Source organism: Apis florea, unplaced genomic scaffold (genome assembly GCF_048593485.1).
Source record: "Apis florea isolate Af1SG1 unplaced genomic scaffold, ASM4859348v1 contig_2495_pilon, whole genome shotgun sequence".
Classification (NCBI taxonomy): domain Eukaryota; kingdom Metazoa; phylum Arthropoda; class Insecta; order Hymenoptera; family Apidae; genus Apis; species Apis florea.
The window spans coordinates 2,389,246-2,404,318 of NW_028256595.1; the positions used below are offsets into that span (position 1 = coordinate 2,389,246).

Sequence of the window (15,073 nt, forward strand, 5' to 3'; positions counted from 1 at the left end):
TTAATATATATATATATATATTATTTAAATATTTTTTAATATAAAACTTATTTTTTTCCATTATTTTTTAAAAATAATATTAACTATTATTATTAATATAAAGGAAAAATGTGAGGAAGATATTTATACATTTAGATTTTTCTTTTTTAATGAATTTATTTGTTTTACAGATTCGTTTTCAAATTCTGTATAACAAATATCTAACATAATGGATTTTTTTTTCTTTTCGAGATCAAAATTTTATATTATATAATAAATTTCATAAGAATTTGGTATTAAAATATGGTGAACTAATTCCGTGATTTGATTATTTACCGACAGTAATTTCGTAATATTTCATAACTTCATCGTAAGTGGCGCTATCATCGGTAATCGTGACGTAATACGAAATACTCGACAGTCAGAGGTCTGGGGGTCTGCTGTGTGACCTTGCAGTGTTTGTAAACAGACACACGTTGCCGTTGTAAAGTATTGAGAATAGAATACAATCACGATTTAACAAAGAGTGTCACAAAGTATTTGCTTGAGGAACATCGAAAAGACGTAAAACTACGAGAGTCATGGAACTGGAGCCTATGTGTATCGCTGAAAATGAGACGGTGAGTCGACAATTTGAGGAAACGATAAAGTGACAACGTGCTCGTGTGATGCAAACTGCCATGAAAATCAGGCAACAAGATTACGCGCGTTAAACAGATTACACCATGTTGTGCAAAGAGGGCGCGCGTACAAAATGTCAGGCTTTTTGCAGTACTTATTAATTTTGAACTGATGACAAAGGGCGTTGTTTCTTTCGTTTGACGTCAGGATCTGTGGGATCGAGGATTTGTCAAGGGGTCGTGGGGAAGGAGGGGAAAGTAGAACCGAAGGGTAGCTGTTTGCTTGTGTGCGCTTCTTGCTATCCATATAGTAAAGCTGACGTTCGATGTCGCTATTTTGTTCTTTCGCATTCTTGTCGACTGTCGCGCCACGTGTCTTTCGTTTTCGTTTTTTTAATTGGCAAAAGATGGCACTACCATCTTTGTATGATCATGTGATATTCAGGCACGGAATATACTGGAGTCTATTTTTCGATAAGAAATCAAGTGATTTACGTTAACATATAAATTCATTATATTATATAATTAACATTATGAAATTTTTTAATATTAGTTTAATATTAATATTTATATAAAAAAATATTTAAATTATTGAATTTGATAACTTTATTGTTATATATATTTAAAAAATTCTGATATATCATATCAAAGTGTAAAACTTATCATTACTACGTTTTAATTCAATGTCAAGTTTTATTTCATATTTTATCATATACTTGCTATCAAATATATTATCATAATGCAGAAAAAAATTCAATAAATAAATTTAAAAATATTAGATATTTATCAATTATTTAATCAATCATAATTGTAATAATTTAAAATAATAAGAGAGTATAGTAGAAACATTTCATTGTTTAATTGGATAAAAATGTTTAAAGTATTATTTACAATTAAATATATTATGAATTAAATGAACGAAAAATGAAGGAAAAAAAAGTTATTGCAAGCTATCAATTGATAGTTTTGAAAAAAATCGTGCGTTCTAATGATCCAATTGATACGTTTAGAAAATGAATCGTATATCTTGATCGTAAATACGTAAGAATAATTTTAAAATCAGTGTCACAAGTTGTTCTGTAAATCGCCGATACGTGCCGCATTTGTCGTTTAGTATTACCGATTATATCGTTTGGGCACCGGTATCGAGCACGACGTTCCTGAACTCAGCATTTTAACTCGTCAACTGCGCAGTTGACACAGCTCACACGTCGCGTAGCACCGGTGAGTTTTCTATAAACACATTTTATATATTTTAATAATTTCATAGTTCTTTTAGAGTGTTTTTGTTATTTGTATGTCTTAATGTTCATCTTTTTATAATAAGTTTTGAAATTATCTTCATTATCTAAATATCTCTATATATACTATTTCCGAACCATATCCTGTTGATTCTGTTCTCATTCAATCGACAATACATAGACATGCTTTTTTGCCGGCATATATTATGATTGCTAATAGTCGAGCGCGCGGAATATTTTAAATTTTTCGAGTTTTGTGGAATTCATTTCTATGTTGTTACATAGTTTGAAATGCCGGTCGATCGTGTTAGCTACTTTAGATTTGGTCGCCCACACGCGACGCTACTGCGCAATTCAACGGTATACGTCTATCGCGGGAGAAAACTGCTATTAATTACTTCGAAAACTTCGGTATATACGTATGAATTTAAAGGGAAATCGTTTTTTATCGCCATTTTAATGACAAATTCTTTTGCGTTTCAATGATGTTGAGCTGAAACAGGCCTATAATTTTTTTTTCGTTAACTGTGTGAAATTTAACCTAATTCACTTGAATTTTAATATATCATTAGCCTAGTCACATTATTTAGTTTTAAAGTAGATTATTGCTTTTTACGTTTTATAATATAATTCGGAATTATTTTCGAAACTATTAAGTTTGATAGGAAAAAATTATTGATCTATTTGTTCTGAATTTTTTTCGATTTTATCGATAAATTTTTTATTTGTATCGTAGAATATGATAAGTTTCATTTACGATTGCATAATTGTTTAATAAATAAATAAAATGTAATCGATATTTTGCATCATCATTATTTTGTTACCTCGAAATTTACATTTCGATATCGAAATCCTTGTTTACTCGAGCTTCTGATAACTATTCGATTATGTTTACAAAATCAATGAATATTATAATATAATTTCGTAGCAAAAATATTTTACAGTGCGGTAAAGAAAGGAATAAGGATTATTGAATGAAACTGAAAATATTTAATTTCGAAATATTTAATTCCTATTGATTTAATAAGATTAATTACAGTTTATTTTTTTAATAATATATATATATATATATATATATATATATATATTTCGTATTAAATATTTTCATATAACTAAATATCTATCATATAATTTGAACAGATCATGACCAAAGAATTAGTTTCGCGATCAAGCTGAAAGAGGCACATTTCGAGATCTTTCGATTACCAAAGTGAAGTATTGTGCATTAAAATAGATTCGTTTGAAATCGATAGTGTCGAGAAACAGCGATATCTCGATTGTACCTGATTCAATCGTTAGAATGAATCGCAATAGTTGAATTTTGTAAGCAACCCCATCAGGCTCGTCCTTTTATTCAGATCTATTTATGTTTGTAAAGCAATTGAAACATAATGAACATCAGGGCAACATTACGACAGATGTTTTGTGGTTCGTAAATCTCTTATTTATCGATACGAGATTGCATTTATTCTATAGCATTTTTTCAACGTGAATTCAATTCGAAATTGTTTCTCAGAAAGTGTTTCGTTAATTTGGAAATCAACTTGTAGACAGTTTTACTTCATTGTTCAGGTAACTTAATTTTTTTAAGTTTTTATTTTCAACTTAAGAAATCATAGACGAGCAATATATAGATATATTAATGTATTCGAACGGTGAAATATTCGGTAATTTATATGAACAGATCATATATAAATATTTTGAAAATTTTTTACAATTGTACATAAGATCGTACGATATTTCGAATATTATTTGAAGATAGATATAAATTTCATTGAAAATAACAAGTTGTTTTAACATATATATATATATGAAAAATTTTCAAAATATTTATTTATTGTGCTTATGTACGTAACCGATTAAATTTAAAAAAATTTTAAAAAATAAATAAAATAAAAAAAACAATAATTAAATTAGAAGATCGACAATGACAGATATTAGAATAAAAAATTAATTTGGAGATTGTGAATTTAGCGTTTAGAATTGGGAAATGAGCGAATGGGAATGCCTCTGAATTTACGGGATTTTTTGTCGACATGGCGCAATGATTTTAATATAACGTTTTGCCATCATATTCGAAATCTCCCTCGTTTATTATTACATAAGGGTATTGGTGGCGTGGATGGAAAATTGTGAAGTTTCCTTCTCCATTTTCTCTTTCTTCGTGTCTCGTTCGGCGAGAAGTTAATTCTCCGGTGTACAATGATGCGAAAAAGCCTGAGAAGGCTTTTACGCGCATTCTTGGTGTCGTCTCGTTTTTTACCTTTGTTTTTTCGCACTTGTTTGCTATGAATATAACATTTACCTCGTTTTCATATACAGTTTCGTCCTTCGGTCTCGGAATGTTATGCGAATTCGTCTTGTTAATCAAGAAAAGAGAGAAAGAGAGAAAAAAAAAGTAACAATAAAAATGAGATTCTATTGATTGGTGGGAAAGTTATTTGTTGTTTTTTGGTTCTGTTAAGATAAGCAGTAAGATAAATTTATTTTATAAGAATGGTACATTCTATATTCATAAAATATTATATTTTTATCTGAACTTAGAAATGATATAGATTAAACATAGTTATAATAAGTTACACGTAAGATAAAACAATTTTATGTTCTCAATTGTTCATGTTATTTTTAAAAAATTTAAAAAAGATATAAACACAATTATTCAATCAAGAAAACTAATCGCTACACTTTTGAAATAAATATTGCGAGTGAATGTACGTATCAATGAACGATTTATCAAAGATCGAATTTCAAACTACAACAATATAATATAAGTAAACATTTACCAATAGATTACATAGCAGTTGCGCAATACTTATATAAAATTCAAACGATTTAAAAACGTTATCGATTATGGATTATGGATAAATAAATTTATAATTACAAATGGCATTACTTTTCTATCAATCCAATATTACGTACAACGAACATATTCAAAATTTAGAAGTGGACCGCGCTTCAAGTGACACACGTACACTTCTATAGACTTTGTTTCATTCGTTTAAGCCCTCGACCAAGTCTCCGTTTCCTCTTGCGAGATTCATTTTGTAGGTCATCGTTGAAAGAGCGTCGGAGGATCGTACAACCTTCGACGAACGGAGGTAATAATAAGGTTGCGCGCTTCGTGGATCCGGTAACTGCGTTGCACGCTCACTCGATGTTTCGCATTTTACAAACGTGAGTCGTAACTATCTACGTCGAGCGTGAACAACGTTTCTCTCGTAAGATCACTAATTTCGTAGGTACGAACGTTAAACTTATCGTATCATGGTATCGATGATAATTTTACGAGGTTCGTCGCGTTTTGTCCGACAGTGCTTTTCCCGCCCGAAAATGTTCATCATTTTCCCCGAAACGTTCTCGCTCGGATCGAGTTTTATACTTGATTTTCGAATTTCCGCGCGAAGAATAAAGCGAAGATAAATTCACACAGATCGAGAAAGCACAAAAGTAAAAACGTCGTGGATGTCGTGTTTCGATTCTCACTTTTCGTCTTATATTTCCCGTGTAAACATTGTTATGAATTTCCTTTCGAAATCGGGGACGAGCGTAAGAGGATTCCGCCCGACTACTGAATAATTGAACCTCGCGGCAATCTCTGTTCCGCGAAGAATGAGACGGACGATGAGACCTTCGACGAAGCGGGGAACACTGCTCGGTTATCCGCGAGACATGGATTTCGAGAATCGCGTTTTGTAATCGGGCGAAAATTCGAGGTTTATTCGAGTCTTCGTGACTCGTCCCTCTCGGACGACCGAGATCAGTTGGCGGCGAAATATACAAGCAAAGACTTTGGCAAATTTCGATAGGGTATTACGCGGTACTAAAGCGGTTAAAGTTAGCTGCGTTAACGAGACCGCGCGTGATCGAGGTCGGTGTGTTAGCGGGAAGGGGAAGAGGAATGGAGGGAGAGTTATTTCGAAGTGAAAATTGACGAGAGAATAAGAGAGAGGCGCGGGAAAGCGAGTTGGAAAAGATTTCGGGGTAATAGGAGGTATTAAGGGGTGGAAAGATGGCTAACGCGTTTAAGAGAGTCTCTCTCTAAGGGAGTCCAGGAGTAATTCCATTAATAATGAAAATTAATTGAACGACGTCGAGTTCTTTCTGATGAAATTCGAGAGTGGTTCGAGTCGTCGTATGAAAGGGTGGAACGGACGTATCCTTTGCAATTAAAGACTTTCCGCTCGAGAGATGGATCGGCCGAAAGTTATTCCATCGAGTAAAAGGAAGCGTTGACGAACGACATTTCCGCCCCGGATATCGAATTAATCGTAAATGCATTCGAGAAAAGGTACCTCTCATTTCTGAGCGCTAATTTTTTTCCCCTCCCCCATGTGGGACGATCGCTTGGATAAATTTTCGCCAGAATAACGAAGCGAAATTTAAGGAGAGCGGAAAGGTCCGTGTATAAAATGAATCGAACGAGGGTGTCGGACGCGATGTGCAAATACTTCATTAGCGCGCGAATGGAAATTCACGGGGGGAGTAACCCGGAGGAAATTTTTATCCGCGAATAGTTCCACCGACAGGGCAATATCTGTCGATCCGTCGGTACAAAGTGAGAGTTATTTGTATTTCAATTTTATCCTAGACCGAGCCCAACTGTTCCCTCATTTGGAAAACTTTCAACGAGACGAACGGCGTACTCTCTCTACCCACTCTTCCCCAGTTTTCTCTAGTATTAATTCATTCCTGTAGATATATACGCGTAATATCTATTCTCTGTTGCGAGCGAGATCGATTCATGAGAAAACTGGAGACGGGGATAAAGTTTCTGGCATACCGATATAATCTTGAGATAATAGAGGGGAGGCGTGGTCACGTTTCCTTGCTTAACGTTTCCATTATATTTTAAAATTTCGTTTAAAAGCTGGATAAAAATTTTACCTCTTTGTATCTTTTTTTTTCTTTTTTTTTTTTATCGAAGATACTCGCGATGATAAAATATGGCGATATAATTGATCGTTATCGGAAAATAAGATAAGGTAAGCCTATATATTCGATCGCGCGTCCTCTACCACGTTTCAACAACACGTGTGAGATCGCCTTTGACACGATCACTGGTCACGCACTGCTCGCTCGATCGTAGGTATAAACTAAAGCGTGGCGCGTACATGTAAGTACATGCCCGTGGCGACGAGTCGTGCGTTCATGTCGCTAGATTAAATCACGCTTCACGCGGAACGAAGCCAGTCCTGGCACGAAGCGAGCCGTGCAACCCGGCTTTTGCGCTCGAGAAATACGCGTAAGAGGGAATCGGCCGGCCAACTGCGAAACTACAAAGCCTTCGTGCTCGATTGTGTACAGTGCGGTTTACCAACTTCCGCTCTTTGCCGTCCTCTCCTGTACTATCGAGCATCCGGTTAAGTCGTATCGATATCTTGCAATCTCTCGTCTCTAACCTTCGCGAATCTTCGAAGCGTGATTTTTAAAGTATAGAAATTAAAAAAAAAAAAAAAATTATAACAACACAAGCGTTTTCGTTGGAACGGAATCACTGTCGATTCGAACATTTTCTATATATATATATATGTATATTGGTACGTATACGTTTTAGTGGAAAAGATTATTCGTTGAAAAATAGCAATCGACGGAGTTAAGCAATCAATGATAACGTAATAAACATAAACGCGTCGAGTAGAGTCGAAAGTGGTTGAGAATTCACGGGAGATTTGAAAGGACAAAGTCCCCCGGATACCGACGAGTCGGTTCCCTGGACGATCGGATACACGTCAGGAATCCGAGTGGAATTGTCAAGCACAGGAAGGATGGCGCAGGATAGCACGCTGTTCGCGATAGGGACGGCCAGCAAATCGACGGAAGTGTCAGCTACACTGGGGTTTAACGAGTTTTCCTACCCTTCTGATATAGAGCGTAAGCGCACCGCCCAAGCGTGACCCAAATTTCGCGCGGCACCACCGAAATGATGGATAGATTCGATAGAGGCGTAATTTTATTTTTCCGTTTCCTTTCGATTTAATCACTGTTCCCGCGTCTGTATCCGCAGGTGGTGACATCATCCGTCGCGCGAGTTAATTATAACTCTTTGTTTTAAGGCGGACCGCGAGTCCCGCGATAGAAGCTCCCTCTATCTACTTACACGGTAGGAATTCTTATGCGATCGTCGTATTCCTTTCTCTCTCTTTCTCCTGCTCGCTTTCCCGTATCTCGCTTCGTTCATCGCGGAACATCAATTCCATTTTGTAGCCACAAAGAGGCGCGTGCGCGTGACGAGCGAAGAAGGAGGGAAAAGGGTGGATGGAGTGTTTCGAAGCGAGAGAGAGAGAGAGAGAGAGAGAGCAAAGAAGTCGGAAGCGGTGGAAGGAAAGAAAGAGGATTCGAGGAGATTTAATACCAGATAGGATTGAAAGGAAAGGATAGGGCCGAAGGTAAACAGGTTTCCTAAAAGGGGGTTGAATTTGTATTTTGTCACCCGTGAGAACATGCATAGCCAAGCCTGCGGCCGCCTCTACTCGTCGCAACAACCGTGCTCCGGGGACGTGTAAATTTTAACGGGTCGTGAAAGGTCGCCGTGGCGAGGCACGCCCCTCCTTTGTTTCGTTTTCTTTATCTTTCGAGAGGGTAGGGAAAATTTCGAATTCATCCAATAATGTTTTTTTTTTTTTTTTTTTTTTTTTTTTTCTTTTTCACAATTATGTGGGAGAGGACGATAGGATAGCTGTTTCGAGCGAACGAGTTTCGGTAATGGAGTGGTAACCGTGTTTTTCGATTTACGGAACGGACCATTCGCGTCAATGGGGCGTTAAAAAGTTAAGCGGGTAACGATCGGGAAGGAAGAGGCGCCGTCTGAGCTTTTTCGCAACGACAAACTACGTTATTTGGCAAAGTAGTTACTACTAGCGCGAAAACTCGTCAATGTGGTCGACTGTAAACGGCGGCGGTGGTGCGCTTTAGAGGTCGATGGATGGCTCGCGCGGCGCTTTTAGCGAGCGATCCTAGCCAACCTGCATCTCTCTTTCTATTTCTCTTCCCTCTTCCCGTGATAAGCTTTTGTTTCCATTCAAAACGTTGGACGTTTGTTCTCCACTAGCTCGAACCAACTCGTTTGAGATATTAATCAGTGACAGGAAGAAACAACGGATTAGGCGGGTATTACGTCGCCGTTCAGACTCGTATCATCCGCTTTCGGATCTCACCGCTATCCATTTCGCCGCTCCGATGTTCCGCCTTCCTATTCGAGATTTCGCTCGACAATTGGGAACAAAGTTTTTCACCGCACACGCTGTACTCCACACGTGTCACGATTCTTCCTCGTTCGTCCTGCTTCTCTTACCCTCCGCTTTTTAATTGTTCCAGATGTGCTCGGATTTTTAAATAACGTATCTCTGCGTAGCTGGAACGCGTTCCACCAACCAATCTCCAACATCGTGTTTACAGCTCGAAATTCTCCGGATTGATCGCAGGATAAATAGGTTTTTTCAAATGTTGACAATTTTCTTTTTATTTCGCAGGAGGGATCTCGCGGTGATCGGAAAGAGGGGGGTAAGAGGGGACGCAAGCCTGGAAGGAAGGCGTCCGACAAGACGGACATGAAAGCCAAGCTTGGTAAGAAGCTTCTCAACGTACCCCTGTAATCCACTTCAATTTTATTCGTCCTTGTATTATTCAAACGTGAACGACGATAGCCAAAGTATCAAATATACAAAATCGTGATTTGTATCGATCGCTTCGACACAAGTCGTCGAGGAAAGAACGAAAGAAATTGTAAAAATATGTCGGAGAAACGGTGGCAAAATTTAGTAGTTCGAGCTTTCGGCGTGGAATTTCACAACGATACGACGCTCGTGTAAATCAACTCGATAATTCCTTCTTTCGCGTATTTTTAAAAAAAATTCAAATCCCAATCTTGTCCCATCGCGAATCCTTTTCCCTTCCTTTCCCTATTCGCGACTCGTCTTTAAGAAGTCGAGTTAGCCCCCATTTGCATTTCTCCCGGTCGAGTATTAAGCGAAGAGAACAAGATGTAACCGCGCTCACATTGCGGAAACCACGTGAGAAATGCACGTTGGTTGATTACGAACGCGTCGAGTGACGCTACCTACCAGACCCCCATGACACCGTCAGGAATATTTATTCTTCCCAAACGAATGAATATTTATGCTGGGTCAACTCGGTGGCTGGAACCGATGTTCCCGATGATTCTGCACCGCGACGAGATGGAAAGATGTGTTTTGCAATTCCGTCGTTTTGCTAATCAGACAGAGAGAAGAGAGAGAGAGAGAGAGAGAGAGAGAGAGATTGTGGCAAAGTCGTTGGCGAGAAAACGTTGGAACCGATGTTACAGCTCTTCCTTTTCTTTCTTTCTTTCCTCTTCTTTTTCTTCTTTCTTTTAATCCTACGGGTTTCCCATCGCTATTCTTCGCTTTTACACGATCGTTGAAATCGTGTCTCTTATAAATACGCGTTCACGTATGAACTCGCGAAGAAGTCACACGAGCGAAACGATTTTTCTCGTGAATTCAACTGTTCCGGACTTTTCCAAACCGCCATTCCTCCCAACCTTTTCCCCAACCTCTGCCGTACATTCGAACTGGTTTCTAAGGTTGGGTGGGAAACAACACGAACAGGATTTAAGCTCGTTTTACGACTAACTCTCGCGTCCGCAATCCCAGGCTGCTCGTAACTCCGCTGGTCGAACCACGTCTTCTCCCCCATTCTTGTCCCCCGCGTTTTCGTAATTTTCCATCCGACCTCCGACCTCTTTTCTCCTTCCTTTCGCTCGAATCACCGCCCAGCCAACATCTCCTCCTTCTCCTCCTCCTTTTCCTCGCTCCTCCCGACAACCGCTATAATTTGCGACTTTCTACCACCAGCCTTCCCGATTTCTCTTTTTCTTCCTCTCCGATCAACGCCCATAAATCCAATTTTCCCTAATTTCATTCGCCACCTCTGCCCCCTGAATCGCTTCTTTTTTTTACGCGTCTCGTTCAAGCCTCGTTCGTTTTCTAAATGAAACCGCAAAATTGATCGCGCGAGAATCGGTTAATTTTCGAATCGCCTCGGTTCACGCAGCCGTCCACGATGAATTATTCCTTCCCTAATAAAATCGCCTTCTGATCCAAGCTAAAAGTTCGATTGGACGCGAGAAAAGGCTCTCCGAGTGAAAGCTCCGCTTTCTCTCTCTTCAGAAAGAAAGGCCCCCCGCAAAGGGGACGTTTATTGCCGCGTAAAAGGCGGGCTTAGCGAGCCGTAGACGCGATAATAGCCGCGACCCTTGATCGTAAAGAGCTTTATCACGCCGCGGAGAAATTTGCGATATCTCGGGCTATTACGATCGATTTTATCATCCGATGGTCCATCTTGTTTGCGTCGCGAGACGAATCGGCCTCGTTGCCATTCGTCAGGCCTACCCTCCTCCCTCCACGTGTGCGCTGTATTCGCTTGCTGCCGGGCCACGTACAACCGCGTGAAAAATCGCGCGTCCCATTTTGAGTCGCGGGAATTTATCGCGTTGAAGCCGCGGTGGCGGAGGACGCTCACGTCCTTCACCTTCGTTTGTAATTTTTACCCATGGGACAATTTATGACGGGACGAAATGGCGGAGGTTATTTATCGATGCTCGTTCCTCTTCCGACGAACTCGGCTCGTCGTTTCGTCGAGCACTCGTTCGTTTCGCCGTTGACAGCGAATGGGGCAGAGCGGTATTTAGTTTCGATTTTACCGATAGTCTACACGAGATGCACTGCCCTCCCTCCTTCGTTTCGCGCAATTGCAATTGTAAGAGGAGGGCATTAGAAGGAAAGGCATTGGAAGGCAACATTGGTCGTAGCAGCGCATAATGGTATTTGCATGCGGAGTCGGATGGAAAACTTCTCTTCTCGATTCGCGCAGCTGCCGTCTCGCGCTACGTATTCTTCAGTTTGCTTTTCCTTTCTTATCTCGGGCATAAAGAAATCTCGTTTTCTTTTTTTAAACGATTTCCATACCCCGATGGAATTTTAAACATGTCTCGAAAGCTTATTCGAATCGAGTTTCCCCCCCTCCCTTTTTTTTTTTCTTTAATTTAATCCCATAATTCCTTCAGGCGAACATACAATTTTTTTTTGCCGCACGTTTCTATTGTACGTGCCGGAAAGAAAGTATCGCGTTTCTAGTTACCTAGTCGCGTCAAGAGTTAACGCATTCCCGAGGTTTATAACGCGCTCCCGAGTATCATTAAGCCGCGAATTTTTTCCAACCATAATATTACGCCGTTCATATTTCTTCGTCGGGCGAGGATGGTTTGACGTGGAAAAATAGAGCGACACGTATTTGCGTCGCGGTGCGTGGAAATTAGCACGGGCGTAAAGTGGCTCGAAAGAAAGCGCCACTTCAAAAATGTATTAACGGTGTATTAGGATACCGTTTTATTTACCTCACGAGTACCGGATTTCGCGTAGCGAAGCTGTATTAAATTATTAACGCGCCGACCGTATCCCATTTGTTTCGATCTAGCGTGAAAAATTTAGCGAAAAAGAGCATCGCCTCATATGCTTCCTTCTCTCGTTTCTCTTACCGTTTCTCGTAATCGTCTTTTCTATCGTTCTTTGAGAAACGTTTCGAACGTTTAGCCGAAGAAAATTGCGAATATCGTAACGTACGGTTAAAGAAGATTATTATTTATTTATTAAAAGAGTATCTAGTAATAATAATAATAATAATAATATCCATGAAGAATCCCCCTTTTTACGAGATCACCTTTTTCCGATCATTTTTCTCGAAGAAAATAATTATAACGAAAAGTCTTTACGAAATATATAATATTAAGTCAACGCATGCTTTTCACGGTTTTCCTTATATATTTTTCCAGAACGAAGTCGACAGAGTGCGAGGGAGTGTCGTGCTCGCAAGAAGCTAAGGTATCAATACCTCGAAGAGTTGGTAGCCGACCGCGAAAAGGCTGTGCTCGCACTTCGAAGGGAGTTGGAGATGGTAAGTCCTTCATGGAAAATTTCCTATCTTCCATCATCTTATTCCGTTCCACGATTCCGTTCCTCCGACACATTTCTCACGTATATATATATATATATATATATATAGCGTATCCCCGTGGCTGTTTCCCATGAAACCGGCCGATATAATAAATCCTTTCGAAAGGAAGAAGTTCTCGCGATTTGCGATCTGAGTTATACACCTATTATTCCGGCGCCTCCCCTCCTTCGCCGTTTTTAAAGTCGTACGCGTTTCTCGATTATGCAATCGTGTCCCCCCCCCCTCTTATCCACCCCCTTTCGGAAAAAGAGTTACAGCGAATCCGTTGCACGGGTTTATATTTTCCGCGTGCGTTAATATCGTAAATTCTCGTCCCATGCCGGACGACGAAGAGAAGAAGAATATGCCGGAGGGCACAAAGTTTTTCCCAAGAATCGTAAACATATCGCGTTTCCATTTTCTCGTTCTTATTTTTTTTTTTTTTTCTTCTTTTCTTCTTCCTTTTTTCCAATGGAGTAATGGGCGTTCCAGAAGTTTTCAGAATTAGTTCTGGTTCCTAGGGACGATAGATAGAGAGCGTCCGTGTGGGCATTGGAAAAATCTTTCCTAAACTTCGCGTTGCCCTTTCTTTTCTTTTCTTTTCCTTTTCTTTTCTTCACTTCAGCTCGGGAACCAAGCTTACGTATAATTTTCGCGCGTCGAATTTTTTTGAACGCGATACCAAATATTTATCGCCCGCAAGAAAACAGTGTTATAAACGTCTAAAATTTCCGTTATATCGTGAACCGTTTTGAACGAACGAATGAAATCCGATAAGAGTTTTAAAGGTACGTACATTTGAAACGTAGCGTATGTATATCCAGAACAACTCGTTTACCACGAAATTTTTTCACGTTTTTTTTCTTAAGCCTTCCTTTACAGACTTCGAAAAATCTTCTCCCCTCCCCACTTGTTTCCTTGTATTCAAGTGTATGGAATGGAAGAGGAAAAGAGAGAGAGAGAGAGAGAGCGTTTCCCACGCCGCATCACCATCCTCCAACAACCTTTTCCAGTTCCCTTAAACTTCTCAGAAGAGAAACTGTTTGGGTATAAGAAACGATGTTCGATCGCGTGCCAGTCGAAAGCTTCGTGTAACAGTTATTTTCGTTTGCAGTATCGGCAGTGGGGACAAGAATTGGACGCCGGACGAGTTCCCGAAGGGCTACAAGCGATGCTGGAGGAGCTTGGCTCTCTGAAGCGGGAGAAAGTGGCCAACTAACCGACTACAAGAAAGAGAGAAAGAGAAACACGAGTCACGAACATCGAGCTTTTCGCCACTTTTTTTTTTTATTATTTCTGCTTTTCCACGTGGATACCGTGGAAATCGAACGTTGCCCTCGTATTCCCGATTATATTTCCTCGAATCGAAGGACGGTATCGAAGATTCACTCGGCCTCTCGAATCATTCGGACGCGCCTCTTCTCCAACGGTAGAACCGTTGAAAAAACAAAAAAGGAATGGAAGAAAACGAAACCCCATCTTACGATGCTGTCCTACTTTTAGCTAGTCCTCTTCTCGTTTCGTCCAATCCTCGAAGAAGAAGAAGAAGAAGAAGAAGAAATTGGTTCGGTGTTGTTGTTTCTCTTGTTATTATTATTATTATTATTACGTTTAACGTTTTTTATCCTTGACGCTTCACGAAAAAATTGTTCGTGTATCCTTGTTGTTTGTGATCGATTAAGTTAAAAAAAATATTATCTTTCTTGTTTTTCTTTTTTTTTTTTTTTTTTTCTTTCTTCTTTCTCTTAATTTTATCATCGTTGAGATAATCAACGATATAAAAGTCGATCGGTCGGTAGTACTTATATCGGCCGACGCTCACTGTACCTACTTACAAGTACCTTTTTCCGACGATTGTTAGAGAATATGAGAGAGAGAGAATATGAGAAGAGATAAAATTATATATTGCTGTTACGCGTTGACAAAGAACGATCGTCATAGTCAAAAAAAAAAAAAAAAAAAAAAGAAAAAAAAAAGAAAAAAAGTTCAGAGATTCAGAGTATATTATATGTATAGTAGGTGTATTCGTTGAGCGATTTTAGATCTTATTTTTTCAAATTACCGCCAGGAGCGTTTTTTTCGTTCGATGACGCAGCCGTGTTTATTCACGGCGAATAAGATAATGGAAACGGTATTTTTATACTGTCGTATAAAAAGCTATTATTTTGTACAAAATATTAATATTGCGGAAACTTGTTCATATATTCGGGAAAAGAATCTAAAGATGAATAAAACGAATATTTTTAAACAAATATTTTCCCTTTC

At 39.1% G+C, this 15,073-nt stretch overlaps 1 protein-coding gene across 1 annotated transcript; it reads left to right on the top strand.

Moving 5' to 3' along the window:
- The first annotated feature begins 254 nt into the window (after nucleotides 1-254).
- On the top strand, nucleotides 255-15,060 carry REPTOR-BP (REPTOR-binding partner). Its single transcript, XM_003696788.4, has 4 exons — nucleotides 255-599; nucleotides 9,310-9,403; nucleotides 12,648-12,769; nucleotides 13,923-15,060. The coding sequence occupies exons 1-4, from the start codon at nucleotides 561-563 to the stop codon at nucleotides 14,025-14,027; spliced, it is 360 nt and encodes a 119-aa protein (XP_003696836.1). The 5' UTR covers nucleotides 255-560; the 3' UTR covers nucleotides 14,028-15,060.
- The last annotated feature ends 13 nt before the right edge of the window (nucleotides 15,061-15,073 follow it).

Excerpts from the sequence above, each read along its gene's own strand:
- REPTOR-BP (XM_003696788.4), top strand. The coding sequence starts at position 561 with ATGGAACTGGAGCCTATGTGTATCGCTGAAAATGAGACG. Across the intron at positions 600-9,309 it reads GTATCGCTGAAAATGAGACG|GAGGGATCTCGCGGTGATCG; the intron begins GTGAGTCGACAA and ends TTTATTTCGCAG. Across the intron at positions 9,404-12,647 it reads GGACATGAAAGCCAAGCTTG|AACGAAGTCGACAGAGTGCG; the intron begins GTAAGAAGCTTC and ends ATATTTTTCCAG.